At 43.9% G+C, this 27,723-nt stretch overlaps 1 protein-coding gene across 2 annotated transcripts in view; it reads left to right on the top strand.

Moving 5' to 3' along the window:
- GRK5 (G protein-coupled receptor kinase 5) overlaps positions 1-27,723 on the top strand; it is a 148,408-nt gene that overhangs the window by 72,392 nt on the left and 48,293 nt on the right. For both annotated transcript variants that reach the window (XM_041461383.1, XM_041461385.1), the window contains exon 3: positions 22,944-23,056. In XM_041461383.1, coding sequence (XP_041317317.1) covers positions 22,944-23,056 — 113 coding nt within the window. The remainder of the gene's footprint in view (positions 1-22,943; positions 23,057-27,723) is intronic.

Raw genomic sequence — 27,723 nt, 5'->3', positions numbered from 1 at the left:
GCACCAGCACAGGCTGGGATTACAACAGGGCCAGCACAGAGACAGGGAAGACATGGATCCACCCTGTAGCCATGTGGTTTTCGCAAGTTTTCTGGCACTCACTGGCCTCTGTTCCAAATCCTGAAGGAGCTCTGATGGAGACCTGCCATCCCCGTTCAAAAAAAAAGGGATGGGATTTTGTTCCCAACAGCAGCGTTGAGCTAAGTGGAAAGTAACCATCACCCACAACCAGTTCCTTTAAAGCACCTATAGACTGAAATCTACAGAGGGCTCCATTAGTGCTCACTGTAACTCTTAGCATTGGTAGGATATTCCTTTATTTTCTCCTTGTTCATATCACATGAGAAAACTTGTCTTTCTCCATCCCCAAGGACTGAATATAATTTTTTCCTAAACCCCCGTGTTCATTGCAGGGGATTGGACTAGATGACCTTCAAAGATTCCTTCCAACCCAACCTTTTCCATGATTCTATGATTTTAGCCTTCTGTCTCACTCGTTGCTGGAGGCTGATGATGCTAAATCACATCTCCCCAAAAGCCTTTATTCTTTGTGTAAATTAGCTGATAGCTTCCTTCTACTGATGCAAGTCAAAACAATGCTTTAGCTGGCAGAATTATGTGGAATTCTGCCTCATCTGTTTTTTGCCTCCCATCAACAAACTCGTATTTCCCTAACAAGTCCTCAGATCTGGCAGTTTTCCAGGGTTTCCCTTTTTGGTAGGCAGCAATAAGGAAGGGAATCTCATCTTGCTGCCAGCTCACCCACTTACAGCATGCATTGGGAAGGGATCAGAAAGCCTTTCCTTTGACTGCCTCAGAGAGAGAAGGCACTGGGAGTTCAGCTGGAGGCCCTGCCTATGAGATGTGGGTCATCAAGACAAATTAGAGAGCAATCTCACCCCTTTGCTTTTCTGCCGTTTTTACCCTTCATTTAAGCAAATTTAGGTCCTGGTAATGCATAGACAGCCCTTGAAAGGGAGATATTGTGCGTATCTCCCAGGCAGGTGCAGTCTGAGTTCCCTGTCTGTGCTCTGGTGCAGGGTGGAGGTACAGTGGCAGGAGAGGGAACATTCCAGTGGCCGTGATGGCTGGCCCTTGGCCAGCTCTGCCAGCCTGGGTGCCAGCTGTGGTGGTGGGTTTTGCATAGCTGTGGGTTTGATACCAGGCTGGCTTGCCAGCTGGCAGCGTGAGTTGGGTGGCTTTCAACTCCACAAATGCCATGCCAGCATCTGTTTCTCATCCTACAGCATTCTAAATAATGCACATTTCCAGCTGTCTTCCCCTTCCTTCCCAATTCCAGAGTGCAGTTTGAAGGTTTCATGCGTTGCTCTGGGATGCATTTCCAGGCTATGCAGTTGGCATGCAAAAAGCTGATCAGGGGGCTGTAGGATTTGATGTGAACTGTCCGTGCCCTCATCCTCCAGCACGGATCAGAAGAAATCCTCAGCTGTGAGGAGTCCTACAGCTTGTGGAATGCGTTAATTAAACAAGAATCTCTGGAAGAGGTAAAGTGGTAGAGGTCCTCTGCAGATAACTTGGCAGCTCCCTAATACAGTATTCATGGCTTCAAGTCTCTCAGGGAGAAAAAAACCCCAGCTTTATAAAAGGTTTTTTAAAGCCCTGCTTTCCAGTAGGAATGTATTTGAAGAACACAGTGAAGGCTGTGGAATCATGCTGCTCCCAAGCAGAGGAAAGATTAAATTCCAGTGCTTTGTTTGGGGTAAATTGCTGACCTTTGTCTTCAGCATTAAAGCCATCTGAAGAAAACCATTCCTAGCATGCAACGAGTTGCTTTTGCTGGATTCTTTCCTGCATACAATGTAATAGTTTAATATGAATATAGCAGGAAATAAGGAAAATTGAAAGCATAATTCATTTTGAATGGCATGATGTAAGAGGTGATTTCTTTTGAGGAACTAGAAGGCAGAGGGATCAGCATTGAATATTTTAAGTAGGCTCTTGGAACTATCCTGTAATGGACTTCCCCATCCCTCCCTCTTCTTAGGACCTTAAGTTCTATGTTTCCTCCTAGTTCTCTTTTTTTATTTATAGACTTTAAGCCTTAATCAGGACAGTTTTACTTATCAGGTTGTAAAAATCCTTTATTTCCTGTCCCAGAAAGTCAATAAGTGTCTGCTTCTTTAGCTCAGTAACAGTTCCCCATTCTGCTTTCTGAGCAGATTGAGTGTACTCAATATCACTGCAATTTCTACTCACCAAGCCAATGTCTCTAGGCACAAACTCTTCCTGCCATGTTACAGCTAAGCCTTTTCTACAGCAGCCTTACAATTCCCCAAATTTCTCCTCCCCTTCAGAGCCTGGGAAAGCAGATGGACTCTGCAGGATGACCTGGGGAGGGGCAATGAAATCCAGGCTGCTGGAGCTGAAATGGGGAAGCACATTCCAGAGGAGACAACCCTTGCACCAGGAGTGTTTGCAGAGCTCCAGCCACACTACCGAGCCAGTCTGGAGCTCTCCAAGCCACTGCAGTGACATGGCCCGGGGCAGGGGGACAGCAGATGTCTGCTATTTAGGCTGCTATGGTGTGAGGTTTTCCACTCAGCTCCCAGCTAATGACAGCCACGGGAATCCTGTGCAGTGCAGGGCTGAGCAGGCACCCAGCAGGAAAATCCATTGCAAAGCATCCTGCTGCTCTCAGCCATCTGAAAGGGGAGGTGGCCCGTGGGAAGCCAGCAGAGGCAGAGTCACTGCAGAGAGGTCCACAGTCAAATGTCAAGCCCACAGTTTCCTCAAAAGGAGAAAAGCACTTGGCAAATCCAGCCCAGCCCTGAACCTGAGTGACAGAACAGCCTTCTTCAATCTGGCTTCCCATAAGTGCTGACTTTTTCATTGTGTTTTAGTAAATCAGTTTTATTCCTCACCTCAGGCTTGAAAGCTCCAGTTAATGTCCCTGCATCCTATTGGATTGGCTTGTCACTCAGCTGCCCAAGAGGGCATCCAGGGATATCCAGATGTGATGTCCTGTCAGAGTTCTGCATGTGAAATGAAGCTAGGGATGGTGTGGATCTCCCATGGAATCCTTGGGGTCAGAGAATCAGGGCTTGGCATTGCTCTGCAGCTTCTGTTACTGAAGAATGGGAAGGCCATGTGGTCAGTGTGCTGTAATAAATAAAGCTGACCTATCTGAGAGAACTGCTGCGGGCAAATAGTTCTTTGTGGCCTGGAGGAGGTTATCAGTTAGCACAAGGAATGTGGACTCTGGGTCATATTCAGCCCTGGAATCAAACAGATCAGGGTTAAATATCTGGGAAAAATAGAGCTCTGGCCATGGTAAAAGATCGTGCTTAATTCAAGGCAAGGAAAAGTGAATACAGAAGCTAATGAATACAAAAGTGAATACAAAATACAAAAGTGAATACAAAAGCTAAGGTCTCAGGCAGCATGAGACAAGTAGGAAAACATTACTGCCACCAAAAAAAAGCCACCATGAAAAGGCCAGATCAAATGGAGAAGACCAAACCCAGCACCACAAGAGGCATTCTGGTTTTGGGCTGGTGCAAGTCCTTGTGATCTCTTGACTGAGTTAACAGAAGCTGTTTGCCCAGGGCCCTTGCCATGCAGCCCGTGAATTACAGGTGTGATTGCACGTGGTTAATGCAGTGGGATTGGGAGCAGCCTGAAAAGAGTGGCAGCACAGGCTTGTGAAGAGGTAGCAGGAGCAGCTAATGTTTCTGAGAGGCTTCCCCCAGCCTGAAGAGGAACGTGCCAGGGTGTTCCATGCTGTTGCCCTTTGCAGCTGGCACAGACTAGCAGGCATTTTTTATTTCAAAGTGTATATGCACTGTCATTTCATGGTGTTGATCTATGCTACTTTAAAATAGAATGCTTAGAAAATGGATCGTGCTTGGACCTCCTGGTCTCTAATTTGCAGCAAGTGAAATTTATGCTCCTATTAATTTTAGAGAAAGGTTGTTTTAAGGCATTCTCTCAGGCATTTATTCTTATTATTAATGATCTACTGTAGTTCTTTGAAATTTCTGCTCTTACCCAGGTCTCAACAACCAGCTACTCATGGACAGTCAGGCTTGTGGGATCCAGAAATGAATTAAATGCCATATAGCTGGACTGATGTAGAGCTGTGAGATGTGATGTGATCCCAGACATAAGTAAAAGGTGGTCTCTGCCTTAACTGTGGGCAGCAACAGAGTTTGTTATTCAGTGATTTCTTACCTTCCCTATTTATATTTTTGTCAAACTGTCATATATTCCAACTGAAATGGGAATGCCCACATGGAAATTTTAAAGCTCTGCCCTTGCTTATTGAGCTTTTCACAGTCATTGTGCTCCTCTGAGTACCTGCTGAAAGACATGGTCTGTACCAGGTGTTTTCAGTTATTTAATCAGAAAATTATGTGAAGGCTGAAGTGAAGAATACAGGAAGATCTGATAAAAAGCTTAGGAAGATAACAAATTAAAATGTTGTCTCACAAGAATGCTGAATTGGGAAAAAAAGAGAAGCAGGCCATTTCAATTATATGAATTATGTGATTTTGAGATCTCCACAGTACAACAGTTCCCATTGAAATCAAGGGATTTTTTTATGAATTCCTGGACTATCTTGCGACATTTGTAAGACTTTTCACAATGATGGATGAAGAGGGGAATTATCTGAATAATGTGCTACAGTACTTTCAGTGGGGCTGTGCCAAGGGCAGCACCAGGTGACAGGATGGATGAAATCAGGCTGGTCAACACAGACACCTACGGCAAAGGGAGCGTTGTCTTGGGTCTGTTCAGTGCAAATATCATTTGTGAGAGATGCAAGCAGATTATTCCACACGAGAGCCAGGTCTGGCCACTCTTACTGATCTAATTAGTCTCAACTGATGAGAGTAACCAAAACCAGTTTTCTTAATTGTGCTGGAACTTTTACATCTTCCTTCTGTCATATTTTTGCTGACTTCCTGCCAGTATTTGCACAAGCTGTTGTCGTTGAACAGTGTAGAATGGTTGTGGGGGAAGTAAGGCAAGTCAGCCATGCTCACCATGTTGACTGTGTGATTCAAAAGTGGTTTGGCCACTCCTAAAAAATGAAGAAAGAAAATTCTCCTGGTCCTTGGCAGAGGATAAGGTGACAACTTTCCAAACACCCTGATTTCCTTTCGCTTAAAGTCCGACATCCAAAAAATGGGGAGGCTGTTGTCACATTTATGAGTGAGTTCATTTGAGAGCACAGTGATCAGTCAAGGGAAGCAGGCCAACAGGACAGGGTGGAAGAGAGACTTCTTGCAGATGGTTGTTTGGTTTTTCCCCCAGGGGACTTAGCTAGGACAGTCCAAGACAAAAGATGCTTGCTGTCATCCACAGCAAATGCTCTCCAAGTGCTCCACCACATTTGGCAGCTGCAGCCAGGGTCGACTCAACTCTCGATGTTGCCCAGGGCTATAAATTCTGGTCTGTGTAGTTTGTTGTGAGAGGGATTATCAGAGGAGATCTTTTACTTTAGCTTGTCTCTGCTCTGCTTGGACACTGCAGCCTATATGGAATTTCTTATTTAGAGTAGGATGTTAAATGTAGTGTCCTGGCTGAATTTCAGCCTGGGTGTTTATATTCTGCTCAATTAAATGCCATTGCTGGATCATTATGTGAAAGCAAACTGTGGTGCTTGTCCTTTGCTAGTAATGTATATACCCTTAAGACCTGATTTATGGAGAGCCAACCAACCCTCCTCTGAGGATCACAAAGTCATGATTCACATCAATAATGATAGTGTGCACTAGACCAGACCTTGTGGATTCTTTTTCTTGTTTTTTTCTTTGTAATCTCAAGGTTTATTTTCTTGCTGTTGCAGTATTGTTCTTTTCCTACTGTGTTAGTGTCCCTGAGTTATCACATGATGTATCTCCAGTGAGCTGCTGTACCACAGGTCCACAGAGTGGGGTTAAAAAAGCCAGATCTTTCAAATCAGGGTAGTTTCTCAAATGCATATTTCTTCAAGAGGCTTGTTTAGTCTGTTTCTGGTTTGTCAGAACATGTGTTTTTAGGAGTCTCCTCCTTTCCCTGTTTAAGTCATGATTCTCTTTCTCTACATCAATAGTAACAGTCAAACCTGAGAAAACTTGGAAGGTGTCTCTGACAGGGGTCCAAAAGCAATGGATATTTATTTGTATTATCTAAACCTTTCCACTCATCAGGGTAGGACTGCCCTGTTTTTCTGTGTTTATTCAGTGCCTAGCGCCATGCTCCCCTCCATATGTTCTTGCTCCTGTGCCATGATTAACCATTAGCATAGTAAAATAATCTTTATTAGTAATAATGCTACAAATTATTACCAGGACGAGAGAATGAGGAGATACAAGTTTGATTTCCCCTGCATTGCTTCTTTAGGGGAAGGTATCTATTCCAGCAAGGCAATTCTGCAGAGATACAGGAGAGATCTACTCCTGTCTTCTCTTCAAGTCTTGCATCAGAGGCATAGCCACGTTTCCCCTCTTTGCATGCCAAAACCCAGGTATTTATTTAATTTTTTAAAGTATTGATTGAATTATCTCATTTTCTAGGTGCAAAGAATGGTGGAAATTGTTGAGCTGTAGAGCAATGGTTTGACTTAGCCGTATCAGGTGTACTGACCTATTGAAACACAACAAGAATCCAGGTTTTGCTTAAAAAGGATGTGTGCCATGAGATGGAGAACCAGTTGCAGATCTCATTAAGGCCAAGTACATTTATTTTATTTTTACCTGAAGCATGATTAATTCAAGAAGCGAGTTCCACAGGTTATATTTTTAGATACTCCTGGGCTGAGATGAAAAACATGAAAGCTGGTCTTTTCCTCACAGCTGGGCTGCAATGGACAGAACAAGAGAAATGGTTTCTGAGGGGGGACTGATAGCTCCAGCCTCCTTCCATAAAGCAGCTGGAGGCTGGAATTCACACATGAAGGACATGTCTTTGAATGTGTTCTGAAAGCAGCACGACAGAAATGTTGTGCTGTGACTTGCATAACGTGTAGCTCCATTTCCCAACAGTTTCATGCACACTGTTACTGGCAGAATCCAAGACCACAACAATGGCAAATTCACATGGGAACTAAACGTGCCCAGCCAACCTCAAGCTGCCTTCAGATCCCTTGACTGAGGAACACTGGATCTGTTTTTTCTGATTTTCTGTTTTTTCACACGGGGTTGGGCCCATCCAGAGGGTCAAAGCTGTGTTAAGGATGATGCTGGTCATGCACAGGCAGTAAAATGATCTTGCCCTGCAAGTGCTACTTCCTAAGTTTTCTTCTTGACTTCATCTCCACAGATGAGATCAGTGGAAAGGAAGATGAGGAGGGAATAGCATGGAGATTGCAAAACATGCTGGGAGAAATGTACTTTTCCATGCATGTCTTGCTTGCTGGACTGCACATTCCACTTTCCCTGATGACAGTATTATGTGCTGGGTTTTGCTGGTAGCTAGGCAGCTACCCAAAGCAACAAATCCAGGTGCCAATGAAACTTTCCATCGACTGAAGTGGGTTCAAGGGCAGCAGTAACAACTCACAATTCAGTCTCTTCTGAGGCCACAACACAAGGTCCCATGCAATATTTTTAACTGCAAATTATTCCAAAATCTCTCTCAAAACATAATCTGTACTTCATGCTGCGCATCTGTACCAAGGATTTAGAAGAAAAATGGGTTATTAGTACCTAATTTACATTTTATGTTTTATGCTTCCTGGCAAGTTAAAGCTGTGGTCAATGGTTCGGCCCCAAATGGCCTTTCATTACTCAGGCTGTCCAGACATTCATAACCTTATGAGTCCTTCCCAAAGAGGCTCAGATTTGTGCCAGAGGTATTGGGAGAAGAGAGTGCTCATGTGGAATATGTATAATGTAAGAACTGAATGGAATTCAAGGAAAGGAAGGTAATATTAATCCCCGATAAACTGAGAGAGATGCTTAATTATTACAAATCATAAAATTATACAAAACGTTGCATGAGTCTTATGCAGTCACTCTTATTTTTCCTCATCTGCTGTTTTATGTTTATCTATTTAGGCTAAAAGTCTGGGAAAAGAAGCTGCTTGTGTTTTGGTTCCCATATGACCCTCAAAGATAGCATCCTCTGAGAGTTTTGCAGTCAGCATCCAGTCAGGCTCCCAAGTCAAGGTTCCCAAACACCAGCAGGCAGGACAGAAATGGCCCTGTAACACATGACAAATAATAACAACTCTTCTCCCAAAGCCAAAGCTTCTGAATAAGGATTACTCTTACTGGTGGGCTGGGTAGCACCATCCATTATTGAGTTTGTCTAATAATGGACATTATAAGATTAAGATCTCACCAGAGTTATGTAGACTGAAATTTTCCATGCTAGATATTTTCTGTGCTACATTTTTTCTTTTTTTCTTTTTTTTCCCCTTCTTTTTAATTTTGTTTTTAAAAGACTAACAGTCTGAAGGTGAAAGCCAAGATTGATCGGAAAGGCAAAGAAGTGTCATCAGTCTGGTGAGGGAATGAGCACTGGTGAATTAACACCATTATAGCTATTCCTAAAATATCCAGGCTAAGTATGAGATCTATTGCAGTTTCAGAGGATGTTAGTTCCACTGCACATTGCTGAGGGAGCTGACAAAGTTTAACTGCATTTTGCTGCAACTCAGTGATGCTGTTCATCCTCTCAGTCAAAAATGGAAGAGGCCATTTAGGGATTTCAGGGAAGGATCCCATCTTAAGGATCTCTCCATACTCTTCCCTCCAGTGAAAGAAAGCAGTCGTTTCAGACTGAGAACCTAGTCTTGCAGATGTCTCCCAAAGGGTGGCACTTGGAGAGCTGTTGCAGAGTTGCTGGTGTGCAGTGAGTCCATGCTCCACCTGCACTGCTGCACACTGTCAGTGTAGGACAAATGCTGGGATCAGATGGGGGGAGAAATTGAGACCCCCTGTCTAAAGAGATTGAGATTGAGTGTAGAAGTGGAGGAAATCTTCTTAGTGGAAGCAGAATGGAGGAGCAGTACTGCTGGAGAAGATGGCAAAAGTGAGACAGGGAAGGTGAAAGAAAAAATAGGGGAGTCATGTTCCACAGAGTCTGTAGAGCCCAGGATGATCAGCCAACACAATTTACAGCTTCTTTCCCAGCTCCCAGCAGCACAAGCAGATACACTGACACCCCTGTGTCAGCCCTGCTGGTATGGGTATCACTATGAGTGTCAACATGATGGAGTTTCTGTTTCAAAGAAAACTTAGGAAAGAGCTCAAGAAAAACTGTGTTAAAAGAACATTCTTCGAGTTGCCAAGTCGAAAGTTCCCAGCCTTTTGTGTAAACTCTTCCAAATGAGCAAGATTTTCTTCACTGGTCCACAGCAGGTTTTGTTCTTCAGTTTTTCTTCAGTTCCTTAAAAGCATAGAAAATTAAGCATGCAAAAATAGGTGTTAAAACAATGAGCACCTAAAATAAATTTTGAATTAAGGCTGCCTATGCAGCTTAAATTCATCTTTCAGTATATATATCAAATAATTAATTTTCTTCCCCAGGAGCACTAATGCAGCCAGTTCAAAAGCCTGAGTTAGTCTGGGGCTGGAACTGGGTTGTCTAATAAAGGAGCATAGAATGGCTGACTCATTTACTGCATGAGGTAAAAGGTGTGTGATAAATTTAAATGGGGATTTGCAGCATCAAAGGAAATGGTCTCATAGCCAAAGCAATTGAATAGCATACTAAGGAACTGGACAGGGATAGATCTTATGTGATGACAGGCAAGTCACTTAAAATTAGTTTTTCACAGTTGGCCTCTAATTGTGCTTTTTCCATTTTCTGAGTAGCTGCCTTGAGATTTTTGGGTCTTGGTTACAAACGTGTCCAACTGAAGCTAATGGAAGGTTGGCTTTGGACAGAGAGAACATTATTTAAATTTAAATACACAGAAAATCAAGTAACACCGATCAGTGGACACTTTTTACCTTAATCTTCATATGTTTCAGTTCCCCATCTGCAAAACTGGAGTCTCTGTCTCCCAAAGGTGGGGTGCAAATAGATCCATGAATACACCTGAGGTATTTAAAGGCTGTGTTGGAGAATGTCACAGAAAAGTCCACGAGGAAATGAATCACTGTGTCTCCAGGGCAGGCCTGACTGGTGTGCAGTAAATACATTCCAGGGCCACACACTGAACCAGAGGAGAGCACCAAACACTGAATAGCTGCTCATTATTAAGCACTGTCCGTCCTGTGTGCTGAATGAGGCGAAGGCCCTGTGGGAAAAGCAGTTTGCAGTGATGTAATTAAAGACTGTACCAGAACGCACACACAGCGAGCAGTGGCATTCAGGCTGCACCAGCAACTTTAATTTAGGTTTTTCCTAGGTTTTGAGGCTTAGCTTTGCAACCTCAGTCATGTTCCTTTAATAATTTGGGGTGCGTCGACGTAACACTGCAGCTGAATTCTTCCTTGTGGAATATTGTGTCTTGTAAAAAAAGATATTCTGTAATCAAAAGTGAATGTGTTGCATGACTTCCTGTTTGCTCCCCATGCTGCTGTGGATAATTGCCTCTTTCCTGCGGGTGGAATGAAGACTGTTGAGTCCAATGGCCTCAACCATGGGCTGCTTATTCAATGTGGCATGTAAGCAGCAGGGATTTCCTTGTCCCTAGCTGGAGACCTGCATACTTTACCTCTTCCATGCAAGTAGGATGAAATTAATCAGTGTTGGTTTTCTCAGCAAGCAATGAAATTTTAACCACTGCAATGTCGGGGGAGGAAGACTCCTCAAAGGGGACCAGGAGAAAATGCATGAATGAGAGGTTCCTGCCAAGACATGAACACTACACTTGAGTGTGTCTGAAACGTTGGGTGCAGAGAGTAAATAAGCCCCATGACAGGTCTAGCCTAAATACCCAGCACTTCCATGGCAAGTAGCCCATACTTTCACCAACCTTGGCATCGAGACGAGGATAATATTTTTGCAAGGATGAACTGCACTTGAACAATGTCTCTAATGTTTCAGTGTCAATGCAAGCATGCTTTCCTTTCAGATCAGCCATGTGGCTCTTCTTTTCCATCCCTTTCCCCCTTTTCCTTTTGGAGAAGTGCATTTTACGTGTCTGCTGAAGAGGAAATCCCTGTCTTCTGTGGAGTTCCTGGGCTAAGGACCCAGAAGACAGTGCACCTCAGTCCTGGGCATGGAGCTGTTAAACCTTAGCTGATGGTTCTCTTCCAGCCTCATGCACTGTGCTGTGCTCCCATGTCCCACTCATACAGGAGAGCCTACCCTCTAAAGTGATAATTACACACTGAATTCCATTTTTAGAGAACTCTCAGCAGCTGTTGCACTGACTGATGAGGTGACAGGAGCAGTCTATCCATGCATGTGGATAGACACAGAATATTGCTGGTGAAGCCACAGCTTGCTCCAAACATCTGTGCACCAAAAAGCCACATACAGCATCTGCCCTACCCATTCTGGAGGTCAGCAGGAAAGTACAAGCACAAGAGGCTACTCTGCTTGGTGGAATTGAAGGGCCAACCCAAACCTAAGTGGCTGCCCCATAAAAGTGATCCTTTTCCCCATGTCTGAGCATCCCTTCACATTTGCAGACTCAGAGGTGATGCTTCACACAGAGGGAAGGTGGTGGCACCCAGCTGAGAAAAGGCAGCGTGAGCAGTTGCACAGTTCTTATTTTTTAATTCATCTATCTCACTTCCTCATATGTGCTTGACAAGAATACCTTGGGAATGGATTTCTCATGTAGTTGTGAGGCTGCTTTACCACACCAGAGTTACTCCTTGCCGTGTGTCACTCTGGTATGAAAGTTTATGAGATAACCAGATTAGATTTCAGTGTGCCCAGCTGATATATTTGAGCAAAGCAATTTCTTGGTGGGTCAGCACCTGGCTGGAAGGATTCTAAAGAAGGCAATCTCAGTTATTCATTTATTTCTTCAGATCCAACATGTTGAAGTATCCTCTTCCAAGTGAGAAATAAAATGTCTAAATACATTTTCAGCATCTAAATATCCTATCACTGCTTATGAGGTAGGCAACCCTACTTGAAGTTCCCATTAATTTTTCCTTCTGAAATCTTTTCAGTAACTTTGGAGGTGATAGTCTGGTCTTCTTTTTTTGCAGATCTGAACACCATTCTTTTGTGTTGCTGGGTATTTGTATGTTGAAATTTAGGAAACAGAATGAGGGAAAAACACTTCGTAAGGGTAAGATGGTTTTCATATGACAGTGTAAAAATAGACCAAGAAATGACCAGAAAAAAAAGAGATAAACTGAAAAAATTCAAATACTAGAATAACTTTTAAAACTGCAAAAGTTTTCACATATTTTCCCCATGACAATCCAGTTTTCATCAGATTGAAGTGGAATTTCTCTCTAAAATTGGTTTTTCTTTTTTATTTTTTGTTTTTATAGACCTAAGTAAGACTGGTCATGGTTTTTGTGTCTGGACACAAGCTGCCACACCCTCTGCATCCATCCCAGTATATTGGTATGAAGGGATCCCTGGTACTGCAGGCTTCTGTCAAAAAGGAGAAAAAAAATGCTTACCACTGGCAATCCCCCTCTTGCACAAGTTACTTTCAGTGCATTTGGAGTTTCTAAATGACTTTAAAACCTCCTTTCCACTCCTCCTATCAATTTTACACAGCAGCTCAGCTCCTTCACACCCACTCAGAGGGGGCTGTCTCTCAGCAGGCAGTCAAATCAGCCTGTCAATATAAACCAAGGCAAAGTCAGTGTCTGTATTATTACAAATGAGCCACTTGTACTTGGGCAAAAGATCCAGTTAAGTGGTAATTTAGCAGTGTTGTCACAGGTCAGTGGTACCCCTTAAAAATCGTTGAGGATTGATTATGTTTTTCAGTATATTATTGTCTCTGATTACTTAGGTTGGTGGTTGAGCTTATTGTGCAATTTTTTTAAAGGTTGGGATTGACAAACACTTATAAAATCAGTGGAGTTTTACCAGTGTGGGGTTTTGTTGTACTCAGAGCTTGGGGTTTCAAAACATCAGGAGAAAAAATGGAAAAAAAAATACCCAAGAAAATTTAGTAATGAAGTAACAACTAATAGCATCTACTCTTCTATTAAAGGATTCACTAATAAAAAGGCTGGGATGCTTAGGACTTGCAGTGACTGTTGAACAGCATGCAGAGTAAGTAATGCCTGTGAATAGTTTTATTATGTGCCTGTCAGTAACGTGTGCTGCTTAAATATGCACTCAGAGTGACTGTGCTGGTGGTTCTGTGCACTCTGCCACTTACTGACTTGGTAAAATTTCATCTTGAGAAAGGAAAGCTGCTTTGCTTTCTAGCTAGGCTGGTTTAGAAGTCAAAGAGTAGTTTTGCAGAAGTCTTTTCGTCTTAAGAAAGTGATTCACAAGATGTCTGCATTGGTTTCCTGGAATCGAGATGTTTATTTTGTGCTATGTACAACAGCAACAGTTCTGTAGATTTCATAACATTAAACATTCAAATTGCAACTTCTACTGAAATTTTCTTTCAGCATGCATTACCCAGAATGTCACCAGGCAGGAGTCTAAATAACAGCACTAGACAGAAAATAAGTTTGGTATTTCAGTTCAAAACTTTCAGACTGGGCATAAAAGTCCCAAATAAAAAAAAAAAAAAAATCTAAGCAGCTACGGTCTTTGAGAACAAATCATCCAGTTCTGTCATTCCCATCCAAGGCAGAACAAAATGAGAACAACTAAGTGTTTGTTCCCCGAATTTCACAGGGCGTTTCTGAGGTGAGCTTTCATATTTCTTTGAGGGATTTTTTTTTTCCAATCCTCTGGCCTTGCGGCAGAGACATTGTTGAAAGTCATTTCAGAAGATAAAGGCAAACTCTTTTTCTAGCCAGGGTGGTGGTCAGGGTTTTGGTGTGGGCAGCCCTTCCCCTGGGGCTGCACAAGTACCACATGAAAGTGCTGGGAAATGTTGGTGGGGCATCTTTTGTGATCAGTGTGAAGTAGTTTGGAAGCCCACCCTGCCCTGAATACCTTTGTGACTGGCCACAGAGGCAACTGTTCAAACACTGTGCTTGGGAAACCTCACCAAAGGCACTGATCCAGGGCCATGTGCTTTTCAAGTGTAATTTATGGGAATGGAAAGCAACTTACAAGTAGTAATGGTAATTTTTTGACTAGAAGTGTAACACACCTGCCTATCTGTCTGTCAGCCAGTCATTCTGTCTCCCTGCTCTTTTTCGCTTTTTGTTCCCTTTCTATTCACTGTTGTTTTAACTGGCAGCCAAATGTAAAATAAAGGATATGTTTAAGAACATGGTACGTAATAATTTAAGTTAAAAAATAAAGGCTTTAAAATATTCCCCTTGCACATTTGCAGTCCAGATTTCCTGGCAATTAATCCTGGTGCATGCATTTCCACTGTCCTGCTGGTGTTGACTGTGGAACTGAGAGACAGAGTGAGTGCTTTATTCATGTAAATAGTGCTTGACAGAGGAGAGGTGGGAAAACTGAGGTGGGCTTGATCAAGGAGCAACTGGAATTGATGGGAGTCATTCTTTCCATCTCAGTTGGTCAGAGCTTGGTGCTGATAACACCAAGGCTGGGGGCTCCATTCCCATGTGAGCCATTCACTTAAAAGCTGGTTGGGTCCCTTCCAACTGAGAATATTCTGTGCTTTCAGCAGGTTTAACCAATGTCTTCATTATTGGCAACAATTATTTGTTGTCTTTCCCTGCACCCCCTAATTCACATAATTTTTGCTTCTCTGATGGAGAAGCTCAAGCATAAATGGCAAACTCCATCTTCCTCAGCTGAGCCTTGACCCTGCAGTTTCTGCTTCTGAGCACGGGGCTTGCTCAGTGACCCGTATGGATGGGATGCACTTGCCTGGGAGAGTAACTTTTACAAGATACCAGAAGTGTTGGGGGAGGGCTGGAATAATTCAGCAGAGTAGCTCAGATTTTGTTAGGATGAGAATTTGTCTTCCACTGGCAAACAGCCTGCTCTCAGGGCAGAGCATTTTCACTTTGCCATCTAACTGTGCTCCTGGCACAAGGCTGGATGACCAAATGTCTCCCTTGTGAGAGCTGAGGGTCCCTCCCCAGGCTCTGGACCCCACTCCTGTTTTCCTGTGCAGTGATTATACTGAGCTCACAGGATCTTGTTTGATCCTCCTCCTGCTGCTGCTACAAAATGGGTGGGTTGGTTGTAATCCCTCCTGTCAAAATCTTTGTCCAAAATCAACAAAGCCACAAATGCGTTCTGGTTCAACTGCTCGTGCAAACATATTTATGCAACTGATTGAAGGATTTGACTTTCAAATAGAATTCCATGAGCAAAGCTTCCATGCAGCTGCTTTCAAGAAGCAAATGAGAAGATCCATATGTATCACTGAAGTGTATTTAACTGCGAGTTTGTTCCAATATTCTCCAAGCATATTTTCCATATAGGTCCAACTGGACGGTTTCCATCTCCAGTGTAATGCTGCTGTGATGTGTGGAGTTTATCCTTGTAGCCTAATGCCATGAAAAGAGTGGAAATAAGGAAAGTTATACAAAGCAAACACTGTCTGCATCTGAATAATTACATTAGATGTTCGATGATCAGGAGATTAAATTTTGTTTGTTTTAAAAAAGACATCTGACAAGCAGAGAAAATTAAGTTGGCAGGACTTAAAACCAGTTTGGGGTAATTCCATTGTCTCAAGTAAGCTTGATTGCATTCTTATTTTTAATTAATTAAACTTAGATAGTCAGTGCCAGAACAACTCTTGCTGTAACAGCATAGATGAGGGTCTCCAAGTCTTTTGTAGAAAATCCTAAATTCAAATGGAAAAAAAATTAAAGGAAGGCCAATAAAATGTTTTCCCCCAGTACTTCATATGTTAGGTCTAGAGCTTTCCTCAGCAATGAAGGGCTGGTTTGAACCGCAGAGCAGGACAAGCTGCTGTTTAGAATAAGGAATCTATCAAGCCATTATCTTGTCATAGGTTGTAACAATTTCCATGTTTTATTAAAAAAAAAAAATACAGAAAGCAGTTGAAATATTTATGGTTAGAGAGAGTGTGCTTTTGCCACCAGCAGGAGAACTTCATCACAGCCCTTGGCTTCAGAGCTGCTGTCCGGCACCTGCACGGCTCTGGAGCTGCCAAGACAAACACTCCCTGAGACAGAGGCTGCGTCGTCGTTTTTAATCTCTCTGAAGTGCCAGGTGAAGTTCTGGAGCAGTATGGTGGTTCGTGGATAAAAAGACTCTGCTGTGCTCTCCTGGACTAAATTTCCGCTCCGGGAGTTTGCGCTGCGAGCAAATAGCCGGGAGCCACGGGGCCGTGCAGCAGCACTCGGGGCTCCCTCCCACACTTTAATGGACTTTTTCTGGCCACGCTGCTCGGAGGCAGGCAGTGCCATTAGCCCCGTTTTGTAAATACAGCATGCCACTGAGGTCTGCAGGGCACAGAATATTAGTTGTGCTGGTAACTGAATTCCCACGGGAGCCTGGATGCTTGTATTAGGCTTTTATAACATGACTTGCTGCCACAGTTTATAGGAATTTTTGAATGAACTGAAATGTGACATTTTTATTCCTGTGTTGTGCTCTCCAACCATCTGGCTTGCCTCACTTTTTAAATGCATTGCTGGAGGCAGGGCCAATGGAGTCCTCAGCATCTTAACCACAGGTTGCCATTGTAAAACAGCCCCCTCGCTCCCCAAAAAACAAAAAAAAAACCCAAACTCAACAAACCCCAGAAAACAACAGGCAAGAAGGACAAGGAACTTCCCTCCTGTTACTTCCTCCTATTCCTGCAATATTCCCAAATGAAAAAGAGATCCCTCTTTATGTTACTGTACAGGTTTTTGATCAGCCTCTGCAGTTTAAACAGCAATATCCCTGTTTCTTCATCAGAAATGGTCCCCTATTTTCAGTTTCTCAAAAAGAAAAATATTTTGAAAAATATTTGACATGTTTGCCACTGCAAGTACCAGGGTTCCCAGCAAACTTTATGAAGTCCTAACTGGCCATGACATTTCCAGGACTGAAGACCATAGAAAATTAAGAGTAAGAGTAAAAAGGTAGTAAGAGGGTCTTCCGATGTGTTAATATGGCCCATCTTGGGGTTTTACTCTTGAACAAAAGGATTATCTTTTGTATTGAAGCATTTTTATTAGAGATGGAAAACCATCTTTTGTAGAATGCAAGAGCTAATGTTCCAGCTTTCCAGATCATTCTGAAATACAAGAGCAACACAGACACTGTTAATAATGCAATCAAAGCAATTTAAATCCTTTTAAAACATCCACAAAGGATCCTTTGATAAGAAGCAACTTTCATCAGCCTGAAAGACTAGGCAGTTTAATGTGTGCTGTTTATTAAGTTTATACATAGACAGTGGTAATTCCACTTTTGGCTGGAGAAGAGCAGCAGTAAATTATAAGACATCTTTATAAGTACCAGTGTTAGACTTGCTGGTTTAAAATGAAAAATGTATTTATATTAATATAGCTCTAAATGGGGTTATTCAGTGCTTAAAGATGCAATTTGTTTTCCATTAGTACTCTGAATGGACACAAAATAATTCTGTGAACCTTAAAGGATTTAGTCTTTTTTTTGACAAAAAGAAGGAAATTGCTACAAGTGCACAGTGTATGATGGGCTGTGAAAGTCTGTTTAGTTCAGTTGTGCTGCATATTCTTTAATCTTGCTCTTAGTTCCTGCCTTTGTCCTCCTTTTCATTGTGTGTCCCTGTAAGGAAACTTACATAAAGAAAGCAAAGATGGGCAAAAAAACAGAAGTGGTTTTATATTTGGGCTGGGCAGGGTGGGATTTCTTTTAGCAGCATCTCCCTGAGTTTGATTGAGGAGGGAGGCGTGCGATTTTGGGACATTTTTAGCAGAAATTTCCATCCATCTCACAGATTTTGGGGATCACTTTGACAGGCCCCAACCCCTTGGAAGAAGAAAGTTCTACTTTTGGTGTGCCAGCATCTTAGGAGCTGACTGCTACTCCCTCGGGCTCTGGTGCTGCTCCTATTGCCCAGCTTGAGTGTAGGGACTGAGGCATTCAAATGCTTTCTGCCATTAATTTGGGGTGCTTTTTGTTATTCTGGGACAAAGCAGGTGAGAGGGAGAGAGCAGCAGACAAATAATGGACTTGGAACAGCATCTGAGTGGTTTTGGTTCACCTTAAAGAAGAAAAATCAGGAAGGGGAGATGAATTCTGATCTGGATCACTGAGCATTAAATGAACAATTAAGTCTTCTTCCATCCTCTTTGAGGGTTCCAGGTGTTTGTTTGTTGGTTGGTTTGTTGGTTTGTTTTTTTGTGGGCTTCTGTTGTTATTGTTGTTTTGTGGGGGCTTTTTTAGGCAGCATAATTACTTTGCATTTGGATCTTAACTCATTTTTCATCTGATTTAATGCCAAGGATAGCAGGGATCCAGAGGTCAAGTCCAAATGTTCCCATGCAGCAGCATGGTGCATGTCTTCTTGGCAATTCTCCACGCATTCCTTCGGAAAATCTGCTCTTGGGATTCCAGTATGCTGGAAAATAAAATGTTACTTAACAGATAGCACATAAATACAATTCTTGGCCACACCAATAAATGACCAAAAAGCTGAAAAGATGTTCCTGGCTTTTGTAGACTTTAAAAGTGAGGTTTAAACTGAGCTCATCCCTCCCCACAGACATCCACAGGAGGAAGCCTCACCAGCTGAGTGCAGGGCTTGGATTTACAGCTCTTCAGAACGAGTTGCAGAAGTGCAACTTTTATAGCAGTCTTACTTAGACACCTGCAGTTTACACTGAATATCATAAAAGACTGATTTTCAGCCAAGAGTTATCACACAGTTTTTCAGTCCATCACTAACCCATCAAAACGCACAGGTGTATTGCAAATGTGAAAGAGAAGGGGGGACCTGGTCTCTCTGCAGACCACTGCTTCTCTCCAAAAGGTGGTATTTTGAGCCAGCCAAAAAGAGAAAGGTATTTAAATGAGAAATTTGGACAAAAAAAAATCTTCACAATGCACAGGAAGGTTTTTATGTAATTAAAATAGTAGATTTTCTCCCCTTTTAATTGAAAGTTGGGGATTTTGACATCAGCAACTCTATTACCTTGTGCTGAGCTTTTCACTTCATCAATGGAATGTTTTGACTGGTATGAAATTTTGTTAATAGGAATATTTTTCTTAGGCATGGGCTCAGATATTTTTCAGAACCTTACCAAAATATCTGTTTGGGAACAAATTTGGCCATAGGCTTTGGATAGTGACAGCATGACGTGTGCAGGTGCAACTATTTCAGTGTGTTCTTTGTGCTGGCTGCTCCTGAAATTAGTATTTCAATACATAAGCTATGAAGTAAAGGGAAAAATGAGTCAGTAGAATTATGAATAAACATTATTTATCTTTATTTATCTTATGAATGTTAATTATGGCATTTTATATAATACCTTTTCTATATTAATCTGTGTTGTTGCTCTGTCAGGAAGATGGAGAATTCACTTGCATGTGTGCGTTGTTTGCCAGTGATATTTTCTAAATAAAGAGTTTGGCGTCAGTGAGAAGTGTCTGCTTTCCCAAGACTTTGACCCACCCAGCTTTTCATCCCCATTTTGGGTGACTTTGCAGGTGTTAAACAGGATGGCGCTGAGGCAGGAGGGTCTGACTACCAAAGATATCACTCTCAGAGCTGTTTTTGTTACACTTCATCATCGTAAGCATATGGTTTCACTTCCAAGTGTTTAACATTTCCATTTCCTCAGGAAATCATTCCTTCTATTTTTTAAACTTTTGAAACTGGATGGATGTTTTTACTGGCAGGCGGAACGAGAGCGACACAAGGCTCAGCCCCAGCCCAGGAGAGCCCCTGGCTGCGGTGCCCGCCTGCCTCCCCATCCTGCAGCAGCTCCTGAGCACGGCTCGGGGTGCTCCAGCCCCATCTCTGGGGTGCAGCACGCTGCTAAAACACTTCTTGCTATAATAAAACCATGCACTCCTTTTTCAGCTTTAGCTGAGACGTGTTTTTCTTTCTTAGTCCGCTTCGGGCCCATGCATCCCAAGAATTAGTTGAGTGCAGATTCCTTTAGCTGACTTAGTGAGGCCAACAGCACGATCAGGGCCTAAGAAAATAATTTGTGTCACCGACAAGGAATGAAAGCATTTTTGTCGTGTATTTATCTGTGTTGGTACATCCAGCAGTTCAATGCACATGACGGAGGCGTGGATGGCTCCAGGGAGCTGCTCTGGCTGTTGCATTTTCAGAGATTATTTCTGGTATTTCCTTTTTCCTTCTCACGTGTTGGCCAAGTTCTGTAGAGTAGGAGGAAAAAAGTCCATGCTCATGTCTTATTTATGTTGTGTTTATCCACTTATGTCGTAGTGTTTAGCTCCTTGTTTTCTTTTCCTGCTGTACTATGAAGAACAGTTATGGATGTGCAATTTGCACACTAAGTTACCTGTTCTCACTGGCCTGTTTGGTAGAAGATCATCCTCTGCTACATTGGGTGTCACCATGTCATAAGAACTTTGATAAACTAACTGCATTTTGTACAACAGTTATTACTGTCCATCAAATGATGTTGTACAAGAGAAAATATGGGGCAAACCAGCTGATTATTGTGTTTGTCTCTTTCTGGTTTACTCCATTATGAATCCAAAGAGTCTCATTCCTTTTTTGGCATGAGGAAGCTTGCTGTGGGTCTGGGCTTCTGGAGGGATTCAGTCCTTCCACCAGCAGGCTGTGTGCTGCTGGTATTCAGGGTGGATGTTTTATTCATGCCCTCACAAGAGTTAGTTAGTCAAGGTAGCAGAAACCAGCATCAGGCAGATGTAGTTAAACCTTCACACCTCCCAGGAGAGCTCCCCTGAGCTGCTGAGCCTCTGCATCGTGCTGGCCTCTGGGATGTTTTGAGTGGCTGTTCTGATCCACTCTCCTGACTCCTTCACTTCCCTTAGTGCTGTACGTGCCTGCACACCCTTCAGCAGTTACGCACTAAAAATGCCACTTGGTCAAGCAGCACAAGCTGGCAGCACCTACAAGGACACCCCAAGGCTGCTCCGTGTCCCAGGGATCCTGCTGGTTTTCCCACCACACCGATCAGTGCCATGATGTTCCATGCTGAAGGCTCCAGCTCAGGCAAACAAAGCAGTGCCAGGGGGTGGCTGCGATAATTAGATTGACTGGAGGTCAGGTTAGGATTTACACAGTGATTTTGATCCAGTTTTGCTTGTGAGAGAGCATCAAAACATTGCAGTTTCCTCAATAGATTGAGTGAGATCCTGATCCAAAATGGAATGGCAGTGCCAGCGAAAAAACGCTGCTGGCATGTTGTTCCAAACTGCTTCAGAAGACCAGACCAGAGCAAGACCACACTGAATGAAAAGCCCATTTCAGCTATCCCCAACCCATGCCTCTAGTGACCACTAGACCAAGTTCCTGATGAAGTGCTTCAGGAACCAGTTCCTGAGGTACAGCAGGTGCTGCACTGAGCAGGCTCCCTCCTTCCTCTGACAAGAGGCAGCCTTGGCTGCTCCTGCCCGCTGTCACCCAGCTGCAGGGCAGAGCTCCAACACCTCATACAGCATTTTCTGTTCAGGACAAATGTACCCAGAGGGTGGGGAGGCCCTGGCATGGGCTGCCCATAGAAGCTGTGGATGCCTCATCCCTGGAAGTGTCCAAGGCCAGGTTGGTTGGAGCAACCTGGGATAGTGGAAGGTGTCTCTGCCCATGGCAGGGGATGTGTAATTAGGTGATCTTTAGGATCCCTTCCAACCCAAACCATTCCATGATTCTATGACAATTCTGGTTCTGCAGAACGTGGTCCCCAGGGCACCAGCTGAGATGAGCAGCTCCTTCAGCTAGGTGCCTCAATGGCCAAGGAGAGCTCCATCACAGACATGTGCCTGCACCCATGGAGTGGGAGGAGCTGAAGGACATGGGGGGCCAAAGCAGAGGGAGAATCAAAGACATTTCAGGAGCAACTATAGGCCCAAGAGAGAAATAGCCAAGGCACTGACAACTTGTGGGGGTTTGATATGTCTGTTTGCAGTGCTGTGTTATGTGTTTAGAAGCTGGTTGTTTCCATAATAACAGCAAGTGCCATATGGCAGCGAGGAGGGTGGTGAGAAGAATGCCTAAGGAAACACAGTATGTTGTTTGACATGTGTGTACTTGTAGAGGAATAACGTGTCTCAAGCAAGTATTGCTGCTCCAAGCAGGCTGGGGGATTTTCTGCTCTCACCAGAAAAATATCCAAAGCCCTTGGCATTTGTGCTGGTGCCATGCCAATTAATGATGCCCGCCCTTCATCCATATTCTCCTGCTGATAGTCCTTGTGAGGGACAAAGGACCTTTTGCTTTACTGTGAGTGATGGTTGTGGATGCACCAGCACAAGGGAATGGCATTTAAACATGGTTTTTAAGGGGAAATACAGTTCTGTGAGGAGTGCTGTGTTAAACTGAAATGAGCCAGATGCCATATGCTCTATCCATTCCTTAATGCTCAGCAATTAAATAGCAGAAATTTTGAAACCTTTGAAGATGCATAGTTTACTATAATTGTTTAATAGAAAGTAGGCTAAGCATTTCCAGAGATGTGGGGCACTTTAGTGCATATCTAGGAAGCATCCAGGAAGGACTCCACAAATTCCAGCTTTTTCTGCCCTTTAATGTATGACTCATGTTTCAAGGACTGTAATTTGCTCCCCACATTCCCACCAATACCACCAGTCTGAGCTACACCTTTGCATACATTTCCACCAGAGAAAAATATGAAATTATTTTTTCATAATAGCTGAATGGCTTTTGCTTGACCTTTACCAACATCAGCCCTACAAAATTCAGCCTCTCTTGAGTCCTAAAGCCATTAATTATATTTGTATTTGGATACCTGAAACGTGGTGGCAGGGAGAAGGAGGTTGTGCTTTGAGGCTGTAGTTATGCACTCACTCACAATGCTTTAAACTCATGAGCAACCCAAAAGGCAGAGCTGTTCTCGTTTTCATGCTTCTGTTCTTCTCTTTATTGCCTCTAGAGAGAGATTACTGCAGCATATGTGAAAAGCAGCCCATTGGAAGGCTTCTCTTTCGGCAGTTCTGTGAAACTCGGCCCGAGCTCGAGTGCTGCATTAGGTTCCTTGACTCGGTGGTAAGTCAATTCTTGTGGTATTTTGGGGTGCTTTGCAATGTTCCCCTGAAAGAGGAGACTCCTCTGACCCCAAGAAATCGCTGTTTTGTGGGATTTTGTGTCTGAGAGGGACAGGGCTGGTCCCAGCAGCAGCCCAGCACCACTGGCAGCACAGGGACACGCAGGGCTGGTGCCAGCCTGGGGGACATGAGCCAGCAGAGAGGGGTAGGGACAGTCACCCCCACAGTGCTGCTGTGGCCTCCCTTCATGTCAACACCCGAGCTGCTGAGCTGCTGTGAGCAATCTCTGCTGATGGGGGTGAAGCTTGCCATGCTGGGAGGCACTGGGAGGAAAGGGAAGTTGAGAATGGACTGACAAGAGAGGATGGGGAATGTAATAATCCTGTTATCCCTTAACAAGGCCTTTCATCCATAGGATTCAGGATGGTTCTCAAAGGACGCCCTGATAATCACCCTGTTTTTTTCAAATAGGAGAGCAGAAGCACAAGCTACATAAATAACTTGACTGAGGTCACTGAGAAACAAATCTGCTCCATTTTCCACCCCAGTGAGCCATCAGTTAACCCAGCCACTGAGCATCACCCCCAAGCCCTGGGGGACCTGACGCTCTTTCCCAGTCTGGCAGCACTTGGCCATGTGTCCTGCCAGCTGTTCACAGTGGAAAAGTCTCTCAGTGACTTCTTTTGCTGGGAACCTGGGGAAGGGGAGGGTGTTGATCAGCCAAAAGGTGAAATGGTACCAAAGAGCAAGATGAATTTGTCACTGGTGAGTGCCCACAGGGTCTCTCTCCCTGGCTAACACTGACAGTCAGAAGCAGAACAATGCATACCAACAGGAATAAAATTGTTTTGTTTGCAACATGATGAAGCTACTCTGAAGTATAGAGAAATGTGAGGATTGCACTGAAGCTGTAAAAGTAACAGTCTGGAGAGGACATGTGGTCTCTTAAGGTTTATGTTACTCCTGCAGTAACAACAGGAAACCTACAGCATCACAGAAAGTGATGGATAAAGTCATATCTGAATCAGTTTCAGCTGGTCATGACTTCCACCTGTTATTCCTGCTTGTGATTTTCTCTGGTGAAAAGTGTCATCATCAAGGTACATGAGACATCTGACAAACACTCTGTGCAGCTGTGCTCAAGGCCAGCAGGCAGCAGGACACTTTGGGTACCCTGAATGTGTTTGTCCTGCGCTGGACCAGCGTTGTCCAGTGAGGTGTCTGCCACTGATGAAACACCACACACCCCTCTGGGGGGAGGCACCCCAGCTGTGCCACCTGCAGCCCCTAGGAGATGGCAATTTCTGCAGGAATCCCTGGGAAGGCAGCCACAGGGTGTGGAAGCCCAAGGCACCGGGAATATTTCTCCGTCTGCTCTGGGGTGCCCTGACCCCCAGGGGAGCAATGACATTGACCCTCAGTCATGGAGAAAGTTTCCTGGACTTCAAGATAGACTGGAATCCACAAAAGTGTGAAATATATTATAGAGAGCACCATAGGTGCATCACTTGCTGAGAAATTTAGGGTTTGGGATTTTCAGTGTGTTGTGGATGGAAGCAAGATGGAGAGCACAGGGTGTCATCCTGGATTTCTTCTTCATGCTTCTTCTTCCTCCTTCTTCATGGGTTTGGGTGGCATTTTGTAATTGGGCAGAAAAGTCCACATTGCTCTTTGGGCTAAAAGGGAAAATAATCCAGGTGTCAGTTCTTAATTGGATAGTTTAGTCTTAAAAGGCCTTGTAACAAGAGGTTGTTGGCCATTTTGTGCCTTCTAATGAAAAGCTGCTGAACTCACAGTAGTGAGGCTGGTTTACTGATAAGAAATAATAAACACCTGAGTCATAACACGAACTACTGTCTCAAGTGCCTTCAATCCAGACCCAGAGAAACCAACAACTGAAACCTCACAGAAGACAGCTTGTAAGTGCTTTAATCTCAGGCAGAGCCGTGCTCAGTTTGGAGGGGCTCAGCAGCTCTGTTCTCTCTCCTCCCTGCAGCTGCAGGCAGCACATTTTGGTCCCAGCAGCTCCCAGGGGCTGCAGAGGGGAATCCCCCGGTGTGTGAGCCCTGCCTGCACTCAGGGCACACCACTGACAGCAGGAACAACATCTGGGCACGGGGAAACATCTGTCCAGCACCCCAGGGCCCCGTGTGCCAGCCGTGGCTGCAGTGCTGCCCAGCCTGCTGCTGGCTCTGGGGATTGAGGGCACTGTGTCACCCACTGCTCCTGCAAAAGCTCCTGGTTGTCACAGTCATGTATTCTGGAAAAATCCCCTTGCCCAGGATTTCTCTCCTGGGAAGCTGAGAAGCCTCAGAGAAAAAGGAAAACAATATTATCTGATTTGCTTCTCCTGTGTTTTGCTGCTTTGGAAAGTGGTTGGACATTGTTTACCCACAGGTGATTGTTTCATTGGTTTCTGCTGTGAATTATTTTGACTTATTGGCCGATTGGGGCCAAGCTGTGTTGGACTCTGAAGAGAGAGACACGAGTTTTTCATTAGTATTCTTTTAGCCTTCTGTCTGTATCCTTTCTGTATTCTTTAGTATAGTATTCTTTAATATATTATAGATCATAAAATAATGAATTAGCCTTCTAAGAACATGGAGTCAGATACATCATTCCTTCCTTTGTCTGGGAACCCTGCAAATACAAGACCTGGTGGCACTGGCTTTATTTTAAAGGTGTGTCTCCAAGCAATCCCAAGCTGATTCCCAAATCCTTTTGTTTTTCACCCAGCCCAACTTGTTTTTGCAGGCTGGAGCTGCCCTGGGTACCTTGACTGGGCCACTGGTCTGTTCCCAGTTAGGCTCAGACTGGCACTGTGAGGATTTGATAAACAAAATGCCAGTCTGGCTGGAGGTCTGAATCCTTATCTTTCTCGCTTCTTTTTAACACTAATTAACAGCAATCTCATTTGTTTATTGATTTCAAATTCTGTATAAGCTTGCTCCCAGCCCATGAAAATCCCTAAATTAAGGTCAAGCAACACAGCCCTTTGCCATTAAATTGGATGATTGCTACTGAAATTTGCCCAGCAGGGTCACGCTGTGTTTAGTGAGTAGTGGGATTCAAGCCAAGCCCTATGGTAGGCAAAAAAAAGCCCTATAAATGAGACCAGGAGTCTGACTTTACAGCCCTAATCTGAGACCACCAGGAATGGGAAACATTTTCTAGACCACCTGCTGTAACAAGCAGGAAAAGCCAAGTGCCTTCATTTTCTTTTGTCTTAGTTATTTTTCTAACATGAGATGCAAAAATTACCTTTTGTGTAATGTCAAATAAAGGGAAAAGATAAAAGGGGATCATATTTAGCTATTCTTGAGGGACTCACAGAGCTTTTTGCACATTGAATGGGAGGATCATCTCTCTTTTTCAGTGCCCATCTAAGTGACACAGTTAGTCACTGGCAGAAGCCAATACTTGATGCCTCCCAATATTTTATACAGTTTTTCAACTCATGCACTCAACTGTCTGCAAGGAAAGAAGTGACTGAGGCTTCTGGGAGAAACCCAGAAGCTGAGTCAGACATTTAACAACCTATCAACATCCTTGTGAGAGTCTAAGCTCTCTCACACCTTTGCTTCCAAAGGCTGGTGGAATCATCCAGACCTTGCAGACCAGAATATGTAAAGAGACAAAAAAAATCCTCTCTTGACTGGACATTTATGTCAGCTGTTGTGTGAAATAACTAACATGGTCTGATGCAGTCTCCTGCAAATGTAATTATGGCAGGATTTGGGGATTTTTTTTTTTTTCTGTTAAGGAGTTGTTAAGCTGCCTTCTGAAGAAAAAGGATTTGTATCACTGAATTGTGCATGCATGTAGGTGTGTAGCTGTCAGCTCCCTCTGAGACCTGTGAATACCTTGGCCAATTTCAACCAGTAATTGAGACGAAAGCGCTCAGAGGCATAAAGTCTCTCCATGTTTTGTGCGAGCGGTGTTTGGGTAATCAGTCACAATCGATTGTAGCCCAGACTGACACGACATGTGGTTTGTAAGCAGCAGGCCCCAACGTTAGATGATAACAGTGATAAGAACAAAGAGAGGCAGAGCTCTGCAGCGCAGCACTGGTGGAGCTGTGGGTGTTTGCTTCCCACTGCTGCTGTGGGACCAGTGAGTGCCTGTCAGTGTGTCTGTCTGTCTGTCTGTCTGGGAAATGGAGCAACAGCAACCCCTTCTCCCAGCTGGCACGAGGGCTGTAAGGACAGACAGCCATCTCTTGCTGCAGATATTGTGCAAACAAACTCATGACAGAGGTCCTGATGGCTGAGATAAAATATCCACCGAGCTCCCACGGGCTCTGGAGGCATCGCGTGCTCGTCTGGGTGCTTGGAACCACAGAACGGCTCAGCAAAGCCTGGTGTAGCCCTTCAGATGGTGGAACTGTGTGAACATAAACTGTTATCATTAGGTGGAGATGGTCTGTGATTAAATGGGCTCCCCTTGAAGCCCTTACCCAAGGGATCACGCACAGCCCTGAAGCACACTTTGCTCTGCTTACAAATATTTTAGCAACATCGACTTCGGAGCTGTTGAAAGAGAGCCATTAAAATAAAGTGTGAGGGGAAATGTTTCCTGTGCTAAAAGGCAGATCAGTGAGTAGGCAAGGGGCTAGCAAGACGTGTTTGCTTCTCCACAGCCAGTGCCTCCAGCACAAGAAGGGGGCAG

Source organism: Pyrgilauda ruficollis, unplaced genomic scaffold, assembly GCF_017590135.1.
Source record: "Pyrgilauda ruficollis isolate IOZ18807 unplaced genomic scaffold, ASM1759013v1 scaffold15, whole genome shotgun sequence".
Classification (NCBI taxonomy): Eukaryota; Metazoa; Chordata; class Aves; order Passeriformes; family Passeridae; genus Pyrgilauda; species Pyrgilauda ruficollis.
Note: the sequence above shows the minus strand (reverse complement) of the source record. Positions and strands in the feature narration are given on the sequence as shown.